This window comes from Varroa destructor, unplaced genomic scaffold, assembly GCF_002443255.2.
Source record: "Varroa destructor unplaced genomic scaffold, Vdes_3.0 BEIS01000007.1, whole genome shotgun sequence".
In the NCBI taxonomy this organism is placed as follows: Eukaryota; Metazoa; Arthropoda; class Arachnida; order Mesostigmata; family Varroidae; genus Varroa; species Varroa destructor.
In genome coordinates this window covers 34,236,594-34,261,452 of record NW_019211460.1, presented here as the reverse complement: position 1 = coordinate 34,261,452, position 24,859 = coordinate 34,236,594, and the positions used below count along the sequence as shown (strand labels likewise).

General features: G+C 41.2%; 1 protein-coding gene and 1 long non-coding RNA gene across 2 annotated transcripts; both read right to left on the bottom strand.

Annotated features, from left to right (window-relative positions):
* Nucleotides 1-3,964: 3,964 nt before the first annotated feature.
* LOC111254693 (uncharacterized) lies at nucleotides 3,965-5,595 on the bottom strand. The gene is made up of 2 exons (XM_022815808.2): nucleotides 5,440-5,595; nucleotides 3,965-5,184 (listed from the first exon to the last, which is right to left on the bottom strand). The coding sequence occupies exons 1-2, from the start codon at nucleotides 5,533-5,535 to the stop codon at nucleotides 4,114-4,116; spliced, it is 1,167 nt and encodes a 388-aa protein (XP_022671543.1). The 5' UTR covers nucleotides 5,536-5,595; the 3' UTR covers nucleotides 3,965-4,113.
* A 3,333-nt stretch (nucleotides 5,596-8,928) lies between these two features.
* On the bottom strand, nucleotides 8,929-17,731 carry LOC147754623 (uncharacterized). Its single transcript, XR_015317349.1, has 3 exons — nucleotides 16,266-17,731; nucleotides 15,785-15,859; nucleotides 8,929-15,078 (listed from the first exon to the last, which is right to left on the bottom strand). It is a non-coding gene; the product is annotated as an uncharacterized LOC147754623 (long non-coding RNA).
* Nucleotides 17,732-24,859: the final 7,128 nt, after the last annotated feature.

The window sequence follows — 24,859 nt, the reverse complement described above, 5'->3', positions numbered from 1 at the left end:
GTTATAGCAGTGTTGTGATAATTATCTTTATACAATTAAAAAGGTGCCCACTTTTAGGTCATTCTAAATGTTTGCACTACCAGTTTGAAGGATACAGAGAACGTTACACACTACAGAATCATTTTGATGAGAGTCGTTAGCATTAAATCATCCAGCGTGACTGCTATCGTGCCTACGATAAATGCCGTCCACGGTTCAACTACCCGTTGCTCGTTCTAAATGTTCCCAAAACTCAGAAATTTGGTGTGTCGAACAATTGCTAGGCCGCATTTCTGACAACACTCTTCTTCGGAAGATATTATTCATTCTGTGGTCGTATCTTTACGACGGATCTGATAATCAAAGCCAACGTTTAATGCTCGCTCCTACGATAAACACGGAGCGAGCACGGGCCGGCCAAACGTTTACGAAAAACTGCGTAATGGGCAATAAAAATACCACTACTGATTGCGGAAAAATTGCGTATATTCGATACAAAAAGAACCAACTTGAAATGGCCATAGTAAAGCAAACGGATCTGTGAGCATTTTTTTTTTTCTTGTTGTGAAAGTGTAGTTTCGAAGGAAAGACTAGATCGGCGCGTCGATCAGCAACTTTGCAATAGATGTCCAGCTGGCCCACAGGCGCTAAATATCCCAAAAGTTAGCAACGTCTAAACATTTGAATCCGTTATTGACTATTTAGCTTATAGTTATTTTTTAGAAGATTAAATCTTCTATTATAGCTTCAAGAGGCCTTTTGCTAGTCTAAGAGGTATAGCCGTTTAGCGAAGAGCAGTCTTATATGAAATGCTTGGTTATGTACAATAAGCTCTAGTTAAGAGATCGGACACATGCGAAATGTGTGTTTGTTTGTAGGAAGCACACCAGCAGTAAAATGAAGCGGAAAAGGAGGGATTTAAGAAGGCCGACAGAACGGCCTGACAAAGGCCAAAGAAGCCGTTATGGTTGGGTGGTTGGCTCATTTAAAGTAGCGTGCTTCAACTCCTAATACCGAAGCAGAAATTAGGAAAAGAGCAAACTATCACGCGCATGAAGGCTTCTAAATTTAGCACTAGAACCTTCCGTTGGAACTGCTTACTTTTGGCGGTTTTCTCTTCTGTACAGACGTTCACGGCTAATTTCTTCTCGCTGCTTTGAACGTATTGACAACCCCTTGAAAAAATCGATCATTGTATTCTTAGGTTTGTATTGGTACAACAAAGAGTCCATATTAAATGAAGGCCCACTTGATTATATACAAAACTTAAGATGTTGCTTTTCGAAGAAATGTCACGTTTACAGCTCTTAATTGAGCTGGTTCATTTTGACAGTTGAGTCAGTTGGTTTCCCAAATGAAGGCTACAATATTTTTACTAGGATTCTTTTTGATACTGCTTCGCTTAGTAAGCCTAACAACGTCCTCACAACAAAAAATATATATTTAAATGAATCGAATAAGAATAATAACGTAATGAAATTCTATTCGAGGCTCTGTGTTGAATCAGATAGATTAGAGTTGCCCATAAACTGTGGTGTGAACAGAGCAATTATTTTGTTTATTTGGAAGAACATCTTACCTAGTAAATAAACAACTCTTTAATCAGTTACCACTGAATCAGCGATGGAATAGTGCGCAGCTTATTTCAACAATACAAAATGTGTAGCTACAACACAGAAAAGTTGTGTTTTATTTTTAAAAAACTCTACCATTACATTGTAGGTAGCAAGGTCAGTACTAAAATTTTCTGAACTAATTACTAGATAACGCAAAACGCTACTTTATAGCTGCTTTCATTTTCACAGACGGTTTACCCATATATAAAAAAAAATCTTGAAAAATAGTACACTGGAGCTCCTTCCCTAAATGCAATATATTATTGCATGATTTGACACGGACTCATTGTATCGAGTGAGGTACCGAAAACGAAGTGCCTACATACATCTAAACCAGGATGGCACCTTTAAGGCAAATTTAGAAGGAGATTTCATCTAATGTTTAGGTATCTGTTGTTTCAATCGGCCACCTAATCGTAAACCGTTGGCCCTGTCTATCGCCTACGAGTCGGCTGATAAAAATGGAGATTTTTTACGGGTAACAACTCCGCAAAGGTAAGAACTCAGTAACGCAGTTTTCAGAAGGCGTACAGTTTAGGAAGACTGTCAAGCTACGACGTAAGCTGTCATCCTATACAGACTATCATCACTAACGACTAATTATTTTTTTATAATACTATAATTTTTATACTAATTATTTTATAACTTTGGCAACTTTTTTGTTGAAGTTAATGTAATAGCTTACAGAGTACTGTTAATGCGATATTAGGTACCTTTGCCGCAAGCTTTTTCGTTTCGTGAAGCTTATTTATTTCGCAAAAAACAACCATAAAAGGTATCTACGTTGTTGGCACATAATCTTACGAAGTGTAATTATTTGATCAATCACTCTCGTTTGAAGGGGTCAGCTGTAGAATGACGGATAGAAGAAAGATCCCCATCGTACGAAGAGTCGCTAAGGTTATGTCTAGAGAAGACGATGCTTGAAATGATTGAGTGTTAAGTTATCTAGATTAAATATTAAGTTTTGTCTACGATAGATTTAAAGTAAGTTCCGCTGTGCAGTGTAATCTCTAGTTCTAGATGGCGTCCGAAGAGTGCTAGGAAACTGTTTACTAGAACCTCGCTTGGCCGTATCGAAACTTACATAGCCACTGGGAGTTATCCATGATACCGGTTACCGGCAATAAGACGAACGTGTCAATGATGTTGTCTAGTATTATTATATATAGTGCGCCATGAGGGTATGGCTGTGGAAACTTTTGTTAATTGTAAGCACATGTGGCATGTGGTCAACAACGACAACATCTGTCAACTTGGTTGTGTTGTGTCAAACTACTGGCATTTTTATAAGAATGAAAATTCGAAAGACTATTAAGAATCTTTACATTTTTTTATATTCAATTTTTACCGTATAGTAATTTTTTTCTAGTTTAAATCATATTCAGTTAGTTTAGGCAAGTGGATGAAATATTTTATAAGCATCGCAACGATAAAGCAGTGAGAAAATGTAATCCGTGCCTATCCTGGTATAGGCAGATATATATATACCCTAGAAACTATATGATTTACGTAAGAGTCTTCTTATAAGTATCTTGTGGCTTTCCCTTTAGCGGTAAAAATGTCTCGAAGATAGCTTCAAGTAAGTAGATTTCGGTAGCAAAGACACATACGGTCGAGAAATAATGCGAATCAAAAGAGACTGCTGCTTTAACCTTGCCGCGTATCAAATCTTAATACGGTAGATAGTCTTCACAGATATGAACACCTTTGGGTTAAACGCGTTTGCATGCGATATGACTGAAAAACCAAGATCCTCTAACTGTTGATTTCTATTCGTGACTATTGTAAATAAATGATGCCCGTCAATTTTAAATGGTTATATAACTACTTGTTGCTATGATGCATGTCTTGGACTTGTCTCGGAAGTCATCTCTAATATTTTTCACAGCGTGGCAAAAACATTGAGAAACACTTTTCATAGCCTCCTCAATGAGATTATATAATTGAACTAAACTTAATTTTCTTATAATGCCCCTTGATATTGCACAAAATACGTTATAAGCTTGTCTTCATAAACAGTAAGATGTAGCCATTTTCTCATCCTATCTTTCCTACGCATGATTGGGTTCTAATATAGATAGCGCTAAGTCATTTGTTCCAGTACAGTGGTTCTTGAGTTAAAGGGAATTGTTATAGCGAGATACGTAATGCCTTCAGGCTCTTCTTTTTTTTATAATTTTCAATGATGGTAAACCAAGGAAAATAGCAGAAGACTGCTTCTAGGGGCTTAAGCCTACATCTTACCTATGGCTGCCGTGATCTATTAAGGGACAAACCGATCTGTTTAGCTTTCTCTTGTATCGTACAATTTTAGCTATTGATATAATTACTAATGATAAACTAATAACATCAAACACAAATTGAGGTACGTTTAACCTGCATATGCTTTACTCAACTCATTTGCTCTTTTCATTTTCATTTTTGCCAATGCAACTTCCTTATATACATCCGAAATATTTTCAAATGTGAACACTATTCAGTAGCTGATCTAAACCATGACCCTCTGGTGATAGAGTCATACGTATCCGAGGCCATGGTATCCGAAGCCGTAGATGGAGGGTGTAGCGACGTAGGTGTGCTTATGTATGGCAGGGGTGGCCACTGAGTATGAAGCGATGGCGGGGGCAGCGACGGCAACCTTGTGGCCAACAACATGGGCGACATGAGAGACAGGGGCTGCGTAGGCAGCCGTAGCCGGTGCAGCAACGGCAACCTTAGCAACGGGGCCGGCGGCTACCTGATGGGTGGTGTAATGAGTCACCGCGGGGGCTGCATAGGCAGCCGCTGCTGGGGCAGCAGTAACGGCTACCTTTGCGACGGGGCCGGCGGCCACCTGATGGGTAACGTAGTGAGCCACCGCGGGGGCAGCGACGGGGACCTTGTGACCAATATGGGCGACAGGGGCAGCATAGGCGGCCACGGTGGGGGTAGCCACAGCTACAGTCGGGGCAGCATGGACGGTTCCGTGGTTTACGGCGGAGGAGTACGAATGGGCCTTAGCGACAGCAACAGGGACATAAGCAGCCACGGCGGGAGCAGCGATGGCAACCTTGTGAGCAACGGGACCAGCGTAGGCAGCTACGGCGGGCGCGGCGACGGCGACCTTGTGAGCAACGGGAGCATCATAGGCTGCCACGACGGGGGCGGCGGAGGCGACTTTGTGAACAACGGGAGCAGCGTAGGCAGCCACGGCGGGGGCGGCGACGGCGACTTTTTGGGCAACAAAGGCAGTATTGGTAGCTACAGCCGGAGACGCATGGATCGTAGCAACAGCGGGGGCAGCGTACGAAGCAGCAGCTACTACAGGAGCAGCGATCGCGGGAGCTGCGGCTATAGCAACTGCTGGAGCCGGAGCAGCGTTGTAGGCAGCGGCAGCAGGCAGCGAGGGAGCGGTTCCTTGTTCGTTGGTTGAGATGCTGGCACGGAATCCAGCTTCGTCAGCAACATAATTGACAACACGCTGGCGACCATCGGCCACTGAAAGTCCATAAGTTCCAACCTTAACGCCGGGCGAGCCAGACTCTTGACGAAAAGATCCACCGGTCGGGTGCTTCTCATCGTAGCCAAAGGAATAGCTGCCGAGACCCTATAATTGCAACAACAGCAGCGACAAAGCAAACATGTATATTACATCTCTTAGATTAGTATCTAGCTTACGAATGCTATTACTGCAACAGATATTCGCTTGTATGTAAAGCCAGACCGTTCGGGACTAACATGGACTACGTATAGCAGCGGAGGCGACAACAGAAAAAGCCTCCTGCCATGTTCTTCTTTTAACTTCGAATATAAGAGGGATTTTTCTGTCGTCATCATTATTGTAGTTATCGTTTACACTTACGTCCTCAGAACGGTGCTGCACGGAGTTGCCTGCCGAGAGGAGCACTCCGGCGTTAGCAACGGCTACGGCGCAAGCAAGGACGATGAAGGCCTTCATGTCTACTCTGTTCTTTTAGTCTGGGATCACACGGAGATCTGACTCTTCTCGAGTGGCCAGCGGAATTTATATTCGCTATTCACGAACCCCGTCGTGTCTCTCTCCTCGGAGACCTTGTTAAGGACAATGACACACTATCACAGCGGTGGACAGCGGCAGCACATTTCGTGGAATTATCGAAATAGCCATGCTGCACCGATGACTCATTGATGCGTTGCGCGCGGCCATTCTACGAACATCGCGCATGGGACGATATAAAAAAGGAGTATCGACATCAAGAGCGGAGAGCAGCAGCAGCGCCGTTGCACCAGATCTCTTAGCGGTGGCACGGGGCCGCCGTCGGTGCCGGCGCCAGCGCCAAAGCAAGAAGCCACCGAAAAAAAATCAGAAAAGGCAAACCAACAGGCGAAACGGTTCCGCCCATAATAGATCACTGAACGAAACGAACCCCGTCGTACAGGGCCGGTTGACTGCAGTGGCTCTCCGACGGACAATGCCCTGCGCAACCAAGTAAGATGGTCTAAAATCATATGCCTGCATTCACTTTCGTAGAGCAGATACTAATTTTTTGAGCAATGCAAACGTTGTGAGTGCGCATACAGCGAAAAATAAAGTTAGTTTAGATCTAACTTCAAGTTGAAAGTACTTTGCTGCAACTTTACCGAGACAAGCAGCAGTTCGATAAGGCTGGGTGCCTTAGGAGAATGCGTCTACGACAAAAACTACTTTACACTTGTTGCAGGAGTGGACCGTTTACCCCAGTCATCTTGCCCTTTTAGTTCGCTCCCCACTGATTCCATTTCTCCGTTGAACATTTTCTGCCAGATGTTATTTTTTGATAAACAGAAAGTGGGACTAACCTCGAAAAGTTGTTTCTAATCTAGTTGTACGTATTAAAAAACAATCAATTATAAGAAAGTGGGATACAATAAAAGAGAACGGATTAATGTTTCGAGATATCACTAAATAAATGTGTATTGGTATGCTACTCTAAGCGCGCACTCAGAATATTGATAAATGTTAGTAAAAAAGAAATCAAGGCATCGTGCAATAATATCCTGTAGTCCAGCCCACTCTTACGTGGTCAACGTAATACGCACAGACTAGCCACTACCCATACGTATTAGCGTCAATTTAAACAGTATCACCTAGAAGACCTTCAGCTGCATTAACCAGAAAGTGGTCTATATCTGCCCTTTCTTTTGTTAGCCTTAGGAAAATGTCCAACTGGAAAATTAATTTTTCAAATATTGTTTTCTTCATAAGAAATCGAGGCGAGGATTAATTGCGTCTAGACTTAGACGTAGCCTTTATTTTGACATAGGTTCGGTCTCGAAAATCCAAAAATAAAACAAGTAGAAGATCCTTTTTTAAGTAAGCTCTTGTTTTGACACGCTTCGTTGTTAAGCACTCGGTGTCGTTCTAGATGCAGACCGGGTTTGGTCAATAATTTTCTGCGTGACAGTAATGGTACGTTGCCTTTAATGGTTCACATAATATCACTACCCTTTGGGCTTTTGATTCGCAAGCTGAAACCCAATTTCCCGTTCTACTCATCTCTCGATCTTTACTATATCTGATAACACCTGTAAGATGGGGGCTATTCTATTCTTAACGAACTATTTATAGAAATCCATCTTCGTAGACATTTCCTCAGGTACAACAAGCTCTCAGCCCGATCGTAATGTATCCTAGAAAGAGGCCTTAACAACACGCTGGCCATCACAATCCACATCCTCTGTACATACCTTCCATATAATTCCAAAATGGTCGACTGTCTCAGTAAGTGTTCCTTAGAACCGCATTCTGATTCGGAATATATTTGGGATTAAGTAATGATTATTGAAATAATGTAATAACACGAAATGTAATGATTATTTTGATCAGTGGGCCAAAATCAATGGGCTTGAACGTTTGATGCTGTTCGCGATATGGTCCTTGCATTAGAGCCGTACTCAGATATTCTAATTATAGACAAACAACAAGCCGAGAGATTTGGGTCATCCATTCGTTCAAAGAAAATTATGGAATTTCTTTTGAATGGAAATTTTGCACGCACCGCGTGCTTCTTTAACATATTTACTAATTCCAATATGAATGTAATCTAACGTCGTGCGATTCCAAATAGAAATGTTTCGGTTTCTCAATGTGGGTCCAGCCGTATTTTGCTCTATTGGCTTAATTTAAAAAAAAAAACAGCGCTACTAATGGAAAAGGTAATATTCGCATTAAAATTTCACTGTGTTTGCATTACATAGTAGCCTTAATCAACACATCGCGTGTAGCTGATTTCGACACGTAGTTTTGTGTCTACATCCTGCTAATCTTAGTCGTCGTGTTCATTCGATGCTGGCCAAAGGTGAGCTGTTTATTGAACCGTCCTTGCCAGATGACCGTTTTCCGATCGACCCACAAATTAGTCTTCAGTGCGCAGTCACCGCCTAATTCAACTATACCTGGTAAACCCCTGCAAACCCTGTAAGCTCGTATCTGTTTGGTAGACAACGATCAACGTTTGAAACGTTTTCCTAAAATCGGTCCTACAAGCTTCGGATCGATGCCGTAGAACTGTAAACGAAAGTATCGAGAATTAAACGGTGATGCATATAGTCAACGGTGCGAATCTTTATAAGCAGTTAGTAATTTTACCGTTGATGATTTAAAGCATTTTTGGTCTGGGACATTATATATTAATAAAGCACAGTATTTTAATAGAGAGCTTAACTCCCGAGAACTGTAATGTAATTTTGTTTCACGGACGGCGCCATGTTGAACGTCTGTTCAAAAGACATCCCAGAGAGAGTCACACAAGCCACATTCCTAAAATACATAATAGTCGTAATGGTGTCAGTAATCTCAAGGACAGACCTTCGTCCCGTAAAAAAGGACTTCCGGAGGGAATATAAACTCCCAATGCACGAAATAAAGATATAATATAATCTGTCCAGCGGTCAGTTCGATTTAACCGTTTATACAATTTCACAGAACGGCTATAACTAGAATATATTCTGAATAATAAATTAACAATATTTAGCTGGTTAAAAACGTTTCAGACGGAGTAACGTAATAGCCAGTTTGGTTCTGTGGCTATTAACGCAACTCCTAAATCCGTGACTCAAACTACGTAATCGGGCGTCTACTCTCGTCTGTCAAATTGTACACTGGATATATATGCGAGCAGTAAAATTCACGGCGGCTGAAACCGATAGAGGCACTACTGCTTGGTATTCTTTAATGTTGTTTAGACAGAACGTATGCGCTATTTTATCACACCAAACATATTTACATTTGGTAAGTAAACATCGAATATTACCACTAGGTGCACGCGTTTAAATTGGACATTTTTCTTACCTTTCTCTAAAACTATCTAAACAAAAAAGATATTCCAATGAAATGATTTGTATATGGTCCCTAACGGTCATGTTTATTCAATATAATGAACATCCAGCGCAAATACAAGACCTAAATCATCAACTAGTCACTTTCGAAGTAATTCTTCTTTATTTCGTAATTAAATTTTTCATAGCAACCACGCATCAAGCAACGTTAGTTAATGTGTCGTTCAAGCGTACTACGTACAAAAAATTATAAGGGAGTTAATTTTTTGGTCAAACGTGCCAAAGAGGTACAAAGGATTCGCCTCGAAGGACTAACCGTTAGAGCGTAGTTGGATGATATTTTCGTTTCTAGGGGGGCTGTTAACCTCCGTGTGAAAAATCTAAGCGACTGTTTGAGGCCTTCGAACACAAACCTTAGTGGCAATTTTTCGACCTGTCTCATAAGATTCTTCCTGAAATTTCTCTGAAACCGCATGAAAACCGTTATTGACGTCAAACGCTGATTAAAAAAAATGGAGTTTGTATTTTTCTAGCGTGAAAATGTTGGATAATAGCCGAAATGCCGAGAGCATTGTGCGGTCTTTTGTCATGATGGATTTTGTTGATTTTTTTCCAAAAAAAAAAATAAGCTTTCGTGTGCTATTCGAAGTAGCGGATGAACGTATGTCCATTAGGGCAAACAGCCCGCTAGAGTTCTTCTTAATTTGAAGGTATCACCTTGAAGATGCGGCTTTTGAGAAGATCTATCTTGTTCTTTATACGAGCGGACAGCAATCGTTTCTAAAGGAGTTTTTCAATTATTCAGTGTACTAACTATAAAATAAAACTTGAAGTTATATTACAATTTTTAGTGTTGGAAGAAAACTTAGGAACTGAGGTTGCTTGAACAACTCTTCATGGACCCGGGGGTCAATGTGGTATGTTCTGCCAATCGTACGATACAATTGTAAACAGTTGACGAATTATTATTTATTAACATTGCAAATCATAAGCATGTTTAATTTGTGTGTAATCTGTGAATCCCTAATTGCGCTTTGCTTAACACTTTGTCAGTTAAAATTTGGCAAGCCTAACAACTAAGGCTGTAAGGTACAGCTAAGGCTGGATGATTTTCCTATCGTGAAAGTACAATCAGATCTGGTTGCCGCACAAGTCGCCCCTACGATAGAAGTGGTGCGGAACGACACGAATTGCCCTCCGGAGCTATTAGGTTGTTCATGTGGTGTTCGAGTAAACAGCAAATGTCAATGTCCCACTGGATACAAAGTGAGAGAAATCCAATGAGGTAACGCATACTTTTACTAATGACACTCTGTTGAAAATGCGCTCGTTCTTCTAGCCGAAGCTAGCTGAAGCGTCCTGAGTATTCATAAAGGAAGAGAATAGCTTCTCTAAGGTACACGTTATGAGGATACGTAAATAATTAGAAGAAACATTGAATTTAAATAAATAGGGACAATCATACTAAAAGAGCGCGAGTAGTGTGCAAGACGAGCGCATAGATAAAGTAGAACACTGATAATACATGATTTTGTAGGTAATGAAGGGGTCTTTGTTGCTCAGTCAACTGCACGAATTAGATAACTCAGTTTACCATACAACTGAATAATGGATGCAATTTGTTCTCTTAAAAATAGCGCCGGTACTTCCTTCTTAATGCTGAGTTCCTAGTTTTTCTGGCTAAAGACTTCAAGAATAGATCGTCATCAATACGCCAAATTTCGGGAACTTTAAGGATAGGCCTACCACCCACAAATGGAGCGGAGTTCATTGTCAATAATTTACCCTAAAGAAGAAAAGAGATGTGATCCGACCGCTGCTATCAGCGAAATGTTTAAGCTGGCGATTTAACTCAGACGAAATGTTCACTCATTGATAAATACGTAACGCCGGCACACATTACGTCACAGGATCATATTCCTGGTGCGTCAATATATGTTTATGTTTATTCTTTATTTTTTAGTCGTTTAGTTAGTTTTTTTTTTATGTTTATTCCTTAGTTTTATTCCTTTAGGTCGTTTCTGGCAAGTCAGTGATTTAGCTTGCAGTCAGCTCGCACGTCCATAGGAGAGGAATGCCCCTCAAACGGGTCCCCGGTACGATTGTCACCTCAACATCTTCCGACTGTTGATAAGTCACAAGTTCGTCATTATCTAGCTAAGTATTCTATAATAAATAGAAAAAGAAAACTGCCCCCAAAAAAGAAAAACCCACTAATGTATATTTCTATTCATAGGTAGCTGTTTGCTCCTGTTACCGGTCGATCTAGGGTCTATTGTCACCCTATGAACGGTCGAAATTTTTTTCGGTACTTAGAGCAAGTTGATTAATGAGGCAAAGAAAAAGAATACGTTGGGTTCTAGCTGTCTTGATGTGCCTCTGTGAAGACATCGGTCGTCTCAGGATGTTATTCTTTGTATTTAGTTTTTGCTCTTCTCGTCCATAGCATGAGCACCATTATCTCATCTTGGTGACAGTAGCGCAGTACGATGAATAATTTTTTCGAAGATCACGCCTCGCAACGTTTTTGGTCTTGCGCATGTCGAGTTTACATAATTGACGCTTGCTCTTCCAGTTGCCCTTCTTCTAGCCGTCTCTTACGCTGCTTGAAAATATTTACTCATTTAGTAGGGTTTCTGAACCTGTTGCTATTGCCGATGCTTCATTAGCGTTTTGTTTTTCCTCGTTATTTCCGTCGTTCGTTCATACAACCACTACCTTCAGTAGTTCAAGGGCCTAAAACCACCTAGCTTACATAGACAAACGCATACGAACATACATTAGACACAACTTTATTTGCCTATGTCTCGACAATATTAGCGAATCACCATGTTGAAAGTTATACTACATGGGCAGCTTGTTCGTGCCGTCGCGGTTCTCTTCATGCAGTCTATTTAAGTTTCTTTCGTCGTTTGGTCAGTATATACAGAGCGACTCGGTATCGCTCTTTGTGTGGCCGGCGGCTGGTGGGGATCGAAGCTTCTCCGTTTCGATCAACGACAACTAGACGATTTGCCGTACAGTGCTGTGAATACAAGCCGGCAATTATTTTACCGACATGCTATTACCGGTACAACTCGGACTCCGAATCTTTTCGATGTTTTGGCCTGCGTCGCCTGATGACGCCGTTAGTTAATGTACGCCGCGTCTTTCGCGTTGCTTTAGTGCTCTCCCAGTAATGACCCGCTGACCATCGGTTGTTCGTGAGTGTTGTAGCAGTGGATGCATTCTGTCATAATTTACTGTATAAGTTTGGGTGATAAACAAGCGCGGAGCAACAGCTAGGGAAGCGTCAGTAAATAGGTACATACATATATATATATATATATGTTCCTCGTCTTCGCCATTCGATCCTATCGCTAATCTATTCGGTTCATTTGAGGGCCAAATGCTAGGACGGTGTGGCGAGACTTACAGAAACGATAGCAATACCAAGAGTCATGATGCAAGTGCGATTGATTTGAGGAGCTTTTGCTCGCTAGGATATGTTCGCACTCAAGAATGATTTGAGCTACTTCGGCGTGCCAAGTGTAAATCTTAAATTGTCCGATAGAATTCGTAGAACACTACGCTATGCCTACTCAAGTCGAATTGTTCCTTCGAAGGATGGATAGGTGTATAGTAGTGTGTGTAGTAGACAACACAACATTGTCTATGTTACATTTATTTTCATTTAAGGACTTTCTCTCTCGCAGCTTGATGCAATGAGTGCCTGTTTAGTTCCACCGTGGACCGACTACCAAATGCTGAAGCTTTTCGAAACTATTCTTCGTACCTCCTTTCGATTTGGCTTAATCTCGCTCAGTGCATCGGGCCGATTCATCTGCGTTAAATATCCTGCACACTTCGAATTGCCCTCAGGACAACTGTGGGAAGAATCAATGCAACGATAAAACCTCGGCAATACAAAAGTAGGAATTATTTTCCCTTGACGGTCGAAACGTTTCGAGTCCATAATTAAAGTCATCTGTTTCCTTTATTTAACACCGTATCGAATGACTGAAAGATATTATGTCAATCTGTTATCTAACGGCTATTCTAGGCGTAGTTCAAGCATTTTGCAAAATTTATTCATGCAGAATTGTTAGGCTAGTGACTGTGTCGTGGAATCATCGCTACCGTTTGTCCAGTTGTGGCGAACCTGTACAAAGAAATAGTGCACTATGTGGCCTTTCCGGTTTTTCTTTTCCTTTCTTTGAGTGTTCTCTGCTTGCAGAGGCCAACATCACACTTTTAACTAAACCACCTGATAGGTGGATAGGCGAAGTATAAGAATTGATCCGATTAAATATCCGTAGATCGTTATTTACACGTAGATCCACCAATTAAAACGCATATGTGAATACATTTGAAATAGTGTAACTCTTTTCTTTCTATTATCAACACACTCCAGCTGCTATAAAAGTGATCGGTCATTTTCTATTTATTTGCCTATTCTAGCGCACATCTTATGGTGATAGCAGCTGATGTATTGGAGAGGATAAAATGTTTGCGATGGGTGCATAGCGGCTTGCTTCTTCCTTCTCGCCTAGGTTCTCTCTGTGTCTAGGTGAGAGAACTGGGACGGTATGGATAGGATTCAGGTTCGTATCGACGGAAACGGCGAGACGGTGAAGCTAGAAAATTCGATGTTTGGGCTCTACCGATAGTCCTCAATCGAGAAAACGGAAGATCTACGCTACCGTAGCTTCCAGGTGCTACTGTTTCGCCGAAAGCTTAGAGGGCGTCTCAAGCAGAAACTCGAAAGCTTGAGTGCGGGCTTCGGTTAAGGCGATGAGCTGTATCGAAACAAATTCTACCAGAACCCTTTCTTGGCCTTTCTTCTAGATGCGCTTTTTCAGTATCTTTATTGTTGGCTGCTTACCCTCACTAAGGTAAAAAATATTAAATAGGCATCCCTTGTGTCTGCAACGATCATACTGTTGCCAAGATATTATAAGTGAAGTATATAAGGTTCACACAGCACAGAAAGCGATAAGAATCGAAATAATAGAACAAGCAGGTAGAAAAGATTAAGGACTCACTCGCAGTTAAGTATCGTGCTGCTATAAAAACGCTTGCATCAAAAAAAGGTAAACATCCTAAAAATATATTATTCCTAAATTTTCGGTTAAACAAATCTACGTTCGTGCCGTATATAAATAGTACTTCAGAGCAGCTTACTTTGAAGTTAAAACCGTCTGTTTTTCTGGTATGAGTAACCCTTTGTTAGCGTTTTGACCGCCTTAAAGCATTTTATAATGTGCGCCCTCACTTAGTTAATAACAAATAGTCTTCTCTTGAGATTATTCAGTTCACTTCGCCCCTTCAACGTCAGTAAGTTAGATAATTTCAATTGAATGGCAGAACTTTTCTAGGAGCGAATGTTTCAATTGTTGCTAGCGGCTTGATTTCAAACTTCATTCAAAGGAGCTTCTCGTGCTGATGTCGGAAGGTCAGAAAAGGGGGCAGCTAAGTTTTCTATTTATTTCCATCTAAAGGTGATTTGGAGGGGAATAGTTCTAAGAGAATCTCATCCATGCAGAAAGCCAATTCAGTGTCTAACAGAGAGATCTTCTTGCATTAGAATAGTACACACGCTACTTAGCTCGCCTTCACCGCCATATTACACCGCTTCATTTGGCATTTAACTAAAGCTAGAACTATCTTCTAGCTTTAGTTAAACGCCAAATGCGTACGCCCATGGGCAGAGGGTCTCAGTGTTAATGCTGCTGGGCTATCTTTTATTTACAGCTCTTGAGGAGGAAGTCACCTCAAATGTGGGATAAAGTTGAAAATTGTCGAATTGGGCCGCTAATGTAAGGGGCCTCATCATGCATGCTATGGCTAGCAAAAGCACTTCCCGAACAATCACGACCCCTTAACCAGTCTGCCTCGTATCTGGCCTGTCAGTTGAGATGGGGATTTGTTATGTAAACGCGATTAAATCGCTCAAAAACTTATAGTGTCAGAAAATATAGGCACTACAATTGAAGCAGCTTGTTACCTTAAGTATCGCTGAATCGAGTAAAGAATTACTAATAAAATATTAATTCTCTCTCCTTTTTTTACGCGAAGGGAAGACTGGTGAAAATAGTGAGCTTTGTTTGCGGATAGTAGACGCGTGCGGTGCATAATGCACCGTAGTTGATTGTTTTCTTTAACGTTGCCTCCAGCGCAAGTTAGAAGCATGGCGACGTCTCTGGGAGCTCTCTAGAAGGCCATCCTGTAACATAACATAACAACAGGCAGTCACAAAATAACTTCGTATGATATTATATGGGTAGAAAGGTGTCGTATACCTGACAACAAACGATAGAAATTCGTTAGCTCATCATAATTCAAAAATATATTTAACTTCCTGTATCATCCTTATTCATGAGTTTTACTATGATAAACCAAATCATCCAATTAAGCGGGCAAATTTAAGATAGTCTAACCGGCTCACTTACTTACGTAGAACTTTGTAATATATCCCGTCAAATATTCAGTACAAATTACCTTTAATATTTACAAAGTCGTTCAGTGGTATTTCCAAATGGGCCTGCTACAAGCAGAAGTTACGATTAAAAAAAATCGCAAATCAGCAAATTATCTCAGTAAATCGATCTTCTATTATACAAACCGTCTTCAGGCAGAGGAAATAATTAGGGATGGCAAGGCGGTTGTTTTTACGCAGCACTCAACTACTCGCCCAAATAATCGCAACTGACTTGACAAAAAATAATTATTTCGAAAGATACTCAAAGTTGACGGCTAAGAAGTTGAAATAGTGCTCATGATATACGTGAGTGATAACTCTAACCGTAAATATAATACGTAAGAACGATTTAAACCAGTATAGGTTTAAAACAAAGGACATTTTCGTATTAGGTCTCGGCGCGACATTCATTAAGAGATAGAATCGAATGTACCGGAGGTAGGGACGATACCTGAATGCGTACAGCCAGGCCGCAGCGGGAAATCCTTATTACTTCATCTAGTAGTCGTTCGAACGTCGTATCATCCTGCGAATGGGTGCTTTGTTATTTATGATTTAATTAATAATAATTAGTTATTATTCTATTAGTAATAGCCAGATTCCGCCAAAAGATTACGGAAAAACAAATTTTCGGAAATCGGCCACAAACGGCAAAGAGCACATAGCGATTCACGATGGGACAAATCGGTGTCCGTGTGTAGACAATGGTTTCTCATTGAAGCGTATCATTCATTGTATGTACATTACGATGGATTGCGACACATATTGTAGGGACCCAAATATAAACACGTGCTTTCCTTTTAAATAGTGAGCGCGAGTTTGCTTACAAAAATTTCGAAGCGTTTACAGAGAACTAGACGAGTGTAACAATGTAGCCGTCCATGTGTCCACTTTCGAATCGGATGTACCTAAAATCAGAGGGCCAGCAGTACCTGTTGTGTGCACATCTGGTGGGCTCTCACCAAAATCCCCCGCTGGCGCCAACAGGTGCTTCGCCGTTCTGGCTGGTTGAAGTGCCGTGAAGTGTGCGCTGACTATTTTATTCGATTGTACGACGGAACGTATTGTCACGAGTTGGGAATTGGCACGGTAAATAATCTAGTGAAGGATTCAGGTGGCAAGCCATAATGTCCAGTCGACACCTACTATATATATACACCATGATTCTCTTAGGTGAATGAAAAATGTTTACATATCCATTTAATCACCCTGCTATTTCAACGTCTTGCCCTTCGCCGTACGTATTCAACATAGACCATATAGCTAGAACTAATAGGGAGACATATGCTGATATTATGTTCATAGTTCCTCGACGCTGTGTTGGAACTCGCGTATACGTCTCTAATAAGACTGTTTTATCACGGACTAGATTAAGATAATCGGTTTAATGGTTGAAATCCGTTATTGATGCATCATGAATGTACGATGTATGTGGCCAGTAATTTGTTCATAAAAATGGCATATATATCCACGTACGCAGTGAAGTTTTCCATGTGTACCTCATTCCACTTCCTGTTAGAGTTTGATCGCTAACGGGCTTCCGCTGATCAGACCGTAAAAGGGTTTCGTGTAAATCCTTCCAACAGATTGGTTAAAGGCACATAAATTCTGCCGCGAGGTATTCCTGCCCGCCATCACGTAAATGCTCGCGCTTACATCGTTCATACGAAAGCACGTCTGTCCACAGGAATGGCCGCCTTCATATAGATACTGGAGAGTAAAGAAAAGCATAGCTTGCAACAACGAGGACTGTGCATACGGTCGATCTGGCGAGAGCCTTTCGTCGTTCGGCTTGTCGGATACAGCCGAAAAGGATGGTCGATTGCCGGTACATAGGCTCTAGGTGAGGCCAGGAATAGCCATCTCGTCTCGTTGCGACTCGCAAAGACTCCGTCGCTACCGCAAACGGAGGGTGCGTCTCCAAGCGGAGCCTGTGGTAGCGGCCTTAGTAGTAACAACAGCGGCGACTGTAGAAGCAGTTATGGCTTAGTACACGCAAGAAAGCACGTCCACGTATTTATCTTGTATTGTCCTAGTCTCTTCCGCTCGTCTGTTGTCCTTCTCATCGTCGGTGTGCCCTCACCGCTCGCCTGCTGTAGTTTTGCTCGTATATTAGTCGCTATGGCGCCCGCTGCATACGCTAACGCGTTCACGTTGCTGTCAGTGCTCGGTCCGTGTGTCCAATCGTTTAACTCCTTGCCCCCTTTCTGCCCCAATATCCCAATGCGAGCTACGATGCCAAGCATCATTATCCTGTATTGTGACGTATTGTTGCAATCAACGACTGACGTCGGAAGACCAAAAACTCGCCCATCTGCCCAAATCTAAGCTGGAGGATTACCCTTAATTGTGTCGAAATTACCAACTAATCCTGACCAGTCATTGGCGAGCGTGCGGTAAATTTATGAACAGCAGCTCAGTGAACGGGCAGCTGAACAGTGGGTGGACGAGCGGCGGGGTGCAGAGAGGATGGCATTGCGGCGTGAGAGAGTTGTGGAAAAACTCCGTGGGGAAAGCCCAACCTGGGGCACGGGCATCTCCGAGAAGCCACTGGCTTTACCACCTCAAAACAACCGCATGTATTAATTGACGCTCGTCTTATTTAGAGTTTGAAATAGGTACGATTGTGCGCTATGTGCAGAGCAAAGGTCGAATTGGACGATCTTCTTGCTATTTCGCACAAAATCTTAGAGAGATACAGAAGAATGTCTGGAAAAATAATATCTAACGAAACATCATAGCTTTAGCTCTCAGAGTTTTGTTAACGTAACGTCACAGATAACCAATATCTTATCTAGTAACGAATGAGACGAATTATATATCTGCGGTGTGCGGTAGTGACTGCCCAGGTGCATACTACAACTTCAAGTAGACTTAAAGAACATCAGGCCTTGTATTTGCTTGCATTAGATAACTTCATATGCAATATTTTTCAAAAAACGAGAGGATTATGAAGCTAAAAAGACTAAAAGGTGCAAACATTTCCAGTACTTCCGTTTGGCAGCAAATACTCTCCTTTTCGAAAACATTTATTCTGTGTATCAAAGTTGCAAAATCATCATAAATATATTATTGTATGACTTTAATGTTAGAATAAATCGATCTGAGCCAATTACATGTTTTTTGTAAATGATTTAAGTTACATGAATCGAGGCTTTTTAGTCGCTTGGGGTACTAGGAGAAGCGTAACTGCTTATCGAGCGGTGCTTTCATATTGTAAATGGTGCTAATAATCTTGGGATTAGATGTTAACATCATCCAGTTCTCGGATATAAGGACTCGTATGAAACAGAGCAATGAATACTTTCCAATTTGTGTTGAAAAAGCATGATCTGGTACCAATCTGTTAAAAAGGACTGTATTCTACATGAAAAGATTATACTACTAGTGTATGTTATCCAATTTTATAATTTTTAGATGCTTCGTACAATGATACTTAGATGAATTTGCCCATAGGACAAGTGTTTTGGGTAAGCGTGAACTTGAGAGTTCTGAAAAAATTTCACTCTCTATGCAGTACTGCTGTTTTGTTAGGATAAGCTTTCTTGGCGCTTATTAGTAAATCAACAAAATTACTAAACATTTTAGAAGTACTAGTTCGTTAAAATCATCCACTTACGAAAAACGTAAGTTAAAGTGTAATTGTAATGTGTGTCATGTGAGCGTAATGTGAAAAATGTATGTGGTATAAAGTTCTTTCCGGAAGGACACGTTTGGCCAATCCCGCCAACGCCTATTTCTTTTCTACCTAGTCCACTAACTACACCTAACCCGTAATCGGCAAAACTTGAACGAAAAGTGTGGACGCAAGCTGCATTAAGACTCTCCGCTACCGATCTCCGATCAGTCCACACTGTTATTCCGTGGCCGAAACGATTTAGCCAGCCAGCCAGTTAGGCAGCTATTCCTCTGTAGCTCAGATTGCACAAGCCATCAGTACTGAGAAAACCAGCAGAAAGGAGGGTCAAGTTTCATCAACAACCACTTATTAAGAGAAGACGCGTTGCGTCACATCCGCTCGACATGATCATAACCGGCACCCTCTGAATTATCGGGTCTCGTTGCCCATTTCCCTAGACCCGCGGTCCTCGTGACCATCTCGTCAGCGAATGCTGTTCTCTATGCACTTCACGCGTACAGACTCTAATAACATAGCATCGACAACAACAACAGCAACATCGGCCATATCTCTTCCTAAGGCCGTCACGTTTTTCCTTCTTGACGTTCTTCGGGTACGATGTGATAAATTTGAATAAATTTACTGTTTCGTTGGCACCAATTAGAATTTGCGTGCTTGATACACAATCCCTTTACTAAGTAGTAGGATTACCAAAAAAGTGTCACTGCGGAACAGTAATATCTATAGAAGGCACAATTTTGAAAAAAAAAACTCTAGATAGTGTGAAAGTATTGAAAACGAGCGCCTTGACCCTAAGAATTATCGGCGCAGTAACAATAATTTTTGACTATAAATGGACTTTTCGTAATCAACAGTTTCATCTTCGTCGTGCTTAACATTATGTCTACGGTTTTTGCTGCAGTAGCTAATGTACGTCAATGCAATCAAATGCGAAGTACTTGTTTTTAAACTTACTATAGTTTACCCAAATCAAACCCAGACGAAGAAACTTAAGGTTTCAGATCTCCTCGGATCATCCTAAAGTGAACAGAACTTGCAAATATCAAACAATGACCATAGATTTAAAAAATGGCGCCAATCGTTTCAGACCGGGCGACATCTTGATATTTCGCAGTATAACTAACTTCGGATATCCGCAGAGCTGTGCGCATAGGAACAACATTGTTTGATACTTACTCAAAACACTTTTATATTATATTCTTTTAGACGTATTTCTTAATGCACAACATTTAAATTCGATCATACACTGCTGGTGTTTAATTAAACCTAATAAGATTCGCTTGGCAGGACAACATTAGATTAAGGAATTAATATGATGATTAGAAGCTCGTTAGAAATTTTGATCTTCTAATGTTGCTTGATGTTAATAATGCTAAAAAAGTCACTATTCCTGACAGAAAGGACGCGACGTAGAGGGACTTTTGGCCATCTCGAAATTGGCTGCAGGTGATTACTGCTACTGGTAAGACACGGGAAGGTCCATTTATGCGGCTCGCCTCTGCACGACCTGTTTGAATTATGAATAGAATTTATATTTAAGAAGCTTCCTAAGATTATTATATTAGAGGGGCGAGTCTATCAACGTCATTTTTGTTCTATATGACGCACACAAGTAAAACTGAGTTACCAGAAAATGAGCGAAGTAGACAGATCTTGAAAGGAACAAACAAATTTGGTTCACTTCAGTGGTAAAGACCCTGCCCGTGTCGTAAAAAGATGATACGAAAAACTACAAAAAAAATATATTTTCAAACAAATATCTACTTCGTAAATGAATTTCCCTTTACGAAAAAAAAAATAGGCTTCAAATAGTAAATCATTAACGTACCTAGCTCAAATTCAAAATGCGTGTTATTTATGCAAGTCTATGTAGTTGCAAAGGGTCTAGAAAAAACACTAATTTTTCCAATGAGACGTTTCTCCTACGTATATATGCTGTGTTAAGGGAACTACAACAGAAAAACAATGCCCTTTGATCATATTATAACAATTTTTACAAACGTTTACATTATATGTTTATATTAACTATTTCATTTACGGTGATGATTAAACGAATGTGCTTAGTGAAGTATAAAAAAGGCTTGAAATGACTATAGCTAGAGGCAACCATGCCTATAGTAAAGTAATTATATGGTCATAGTCCCATTTACTGTCGTAAATTCATGTAAAGCTCTCTGTTGCAACTAATAAGTCTAATATTTGAACCTACAATTCCAATACCAGCAGTTACTTTCTATCTTCCGTCTCTCCTGAATCACTAGCAAATGGTAATATAGAATAAAAAGTTTGTGTAGGGCGTTGAAGCAAGACAAGGACTGGCTGATACCTTTTTGGAGAATACTAGTTGAAATAAATCCTTCGCTACCGGACCCTTTTTGCCATCAGTTCGCTTACATGACAAACACAGTAGTGCTGCGGGAAGAGGGAGTGTGAATGAAGAAGTAAATAAGCAAACAAGCTTGAAGGGTGAAACGTGCGTCGAACTAAGTCGTCGGTGAATAAAATTTTAGATCTTCCGAAGGCGCTGGGGCTGCAGTAGTCGTTATGTATAGAGTTTTATAAGGCATGAGTGCGTCGTAGAGCCATCTTTCCCCTGGAGCAGATCCTCTCCCTAGAGATCCACGGAGCAGGTGGCAAGGGATGGAGGTTACGTCTGGCGCTGTTCGAGCGTTGAGGATAGAGCTCACTGATGAAGAGAGTGTTTTCCAACTTTTGTGGTTTTGTCTGAGGCGTTTAACTGCCGTGTAGTAGTATATATAGCGAGGAAATTACCGACAGGGAAGTGTAATTGAAATGCCAATTCTTACGTATTTTTTCGTACGTTTAGACCGTAAACCAAGCCACGCTGCTTTCTCAGTTCGAATACTGCTGTATTAAATGTTGGGTCCTTTGCGGAACACCAGCTATAGCAGAAGCACGTTCGTTGCATAAAAGCGTGCAATATATTTTTTTCGTGCTTAGTTAAGGACATTCATAAATATTCAGGCTACCCCTGCCGATCCAATATTTAGCGACAATTATGAGAAACTGGAACTTCGGCAAATTCTGCTTATTACATTTTATTATTCTAGCGTACATTCGATTGTATCACTCACCACGACCGTTTCTCTACTACTCGACTTTAATAGTAAAGTGGTTTCTCGTCTACTACAAGAGTTGATTGAACTGGGTCCAAATACTTTAAATAATACGGTTGATCTTTGGTGAGAATTCTGCAATAGTGGGTCAGTGGCTTTGCCCATATTCTTTTCCAAATAGACAGTGAGCGAGTAAGTAAGATGCGCACAAGGATCCTGGGCATGCAATCTGCTGCAAGAGCACACACTGCTGCAGGATTTCAAGCTGCTGCATGCGAACAAATAGTGCACTTAAAAACGTCTCTGTTCTCTCCTCGCTCTCGGCTCGCCCGCTGACCCAGCTGCCGCCATCGGTGCGGCTCTCGTGAACGTTAGCTGGCCATGTTCCTTTACGTTTACTTTCCTTTCGTTCTCCTGGCTAAGTACGGAGCCCTTAACAGTTGTGATGTTACCCTAACAAGCCACTGACTAGGTCAACCGTTATCATGTAGTGCCACGTGACACAACCCATCTGGACTATCCGTCGAGTCGACGGGGCAAAGTCAGTTCACAGATGCTACCATTATTGCTTTGGTCGGGTTTCTGCCACATGCAGGGGAAAAACTCTTTTACTGGTAGAGAGAGAGAAGCTGACACTGCCGTTCGCTGCTGGGTTCGATACGGCCAGCAAGTTTCAACGTACGCTGATGCCTATAGCGATGGCAACGCTGCTGCCGTTACTCATTCATTTCCAGTTTCTTCAGCAGGCTCGCTTCCTCCTTCTCTTTGGAGTTCCTTTACTTGCTTTGTTTTTCGCCCGAAAACCTGAAGTTACACAGACCGAAACTGGGAAAAATAAAAAGTTTACTGACAAAATGAAGCTGTGTAGGAACGGCAACAGCTGTTTCCGTCGAGTTGTTGATATTAGAAGCAAAAGATGGTATCGGATGGGCTTGAAGTGCTAGCTGACTTCACTCATGGCTAATTGTAAATGGGACATGAATAAAAAAAAATAGGTTACTACTATTCTGGTAGCAGGAACCTATGTAATTATTGTGTCCGTGAGGCCCACCGTGTCGAACGCCTCGTCTACGTTATCCGTGTGAGATTATTCAGAGTTCGACAATTCTACCTAAAGATATTATACGTAGTTTTCGATTAGAGTCTGAACAATATCGTCGGAGTTTGGACGCCCATAACCCCTCAGAATTGCGCTCAACAAAAGCTAAAATTTCGAATTTATCTTCTTAACTTATAGGTACTGCTGCTATCCATTATGCCATTCCTAGACGCAATGCAGGTGTGTACTCACACCTGTCATTGGCTTCCCGCTTTATATAATCAGCACAGGTTTGTTTTAAATGATGGACATGCGATCTGATCTCGAGAGTACCTCGAATATACGAAATGGGTAAATTGTCTGCAGTCATGCGCGCGTCGGTAAAGGTGCATAAACAGTAATCAAGATTTAGCATTAATTAATTGCTACCCCAACCTTCATCCAGTTACCTCTAGTCCTCAGCCGACCGTTCATACATGTAACTATTTACTCCGCGCAACACTGACTGCGGCCTAGACACAACTCCTTGCATACGAATATAATTGCAAAATGCAGACAGCAACAAGCAGAGTAATATTAAACTCTACATTTTCCGAATTTGAAATTGCAGTTCTTCGAAAAAGGCCGAAATCCCACTGTTCACGTTATCGAAGAATGCAGGAAGACAGTGTTGGCTGGATGGCCGATAAAATCGCTTTGTCTCTCTTAATTTGTTCCGTAGCAGTGTGTGTGCCATACGAAAATCTTCAGATGTTACGGCGGACGGCTTCAAACAATTAAATCGCGTCGGAGCATCGTTTTTCAAAACAACAGCGGAACTGCACAGTAATCCGAAAATGCTTCGTGTATTTCTGAGCTGACTTGGCTCCACTGTCCGGGAGCCTTCATTATCGTTTTGAGCTCCCAGCAACGGAAACCTTTAGAACGAACCTAAAAGACTGCAAAAATTCCCGGAGACCGATATAGATTTCTCACCTTCTAGACATGCCACTCATTGCCCCCTGGTACCATTTTTAGGGCATTATGGAAGAGTTTTCAAATTAATATTATAAACTCGAGAAGACTCGTATAAGTCATACGACGCAACGTGTTTGAAATGACCCTAGATACTTCCTCTGATATTGGGATATAGTGTTGTTGATTTTTATTCGTATAGTTGCTAAGCGTTGCTAGAAAAAGTCAGCAAAGAAAATCTAACGTAGTATCAAGAAGAACTTAACCGTCGTTGTCGGAGACAGCGATGATCTTGAGCGCAGTATTTCTAACCGATTGAAGGACTTCTAAATAGCGAATCAACTTTAATGCATTGATAGAATTTAGAATGTCCTAACTTATTCATTTATGTAAGAGGCTATAAACTCTCAACTGTTGAGAATAGGTCCAGCAAACTAATATCTGAAGTACTGCATGTATGCCTAGGTGTAGTTACGAATGTATGTCCTTCACCCTTGAAGTGTACACTGTCCATAGACACAGAAAAGACACCGTCGGCGTTTCCCTGTTTGACTATGTTTTATCATCAAATCATAAGATTTCATGTCGAGCCGGTATCACTATTTGCATGTCTTCTCTAATACCCAACCCTGTCTACCGTTTCGATTTGTCAGCTGATCTTCACTCATGTTTTACTGATGATGATCTTCAGTGTCAAGCGCATTTTGATCATATCAACTATAGCGTTTACTGACACAAGTCATAGAATTTGTGTTAGTGTCGAATGATTCTTTTTTCTGCAATTGATCGGAGAACGTCGAAACTATTTGTTGTTGT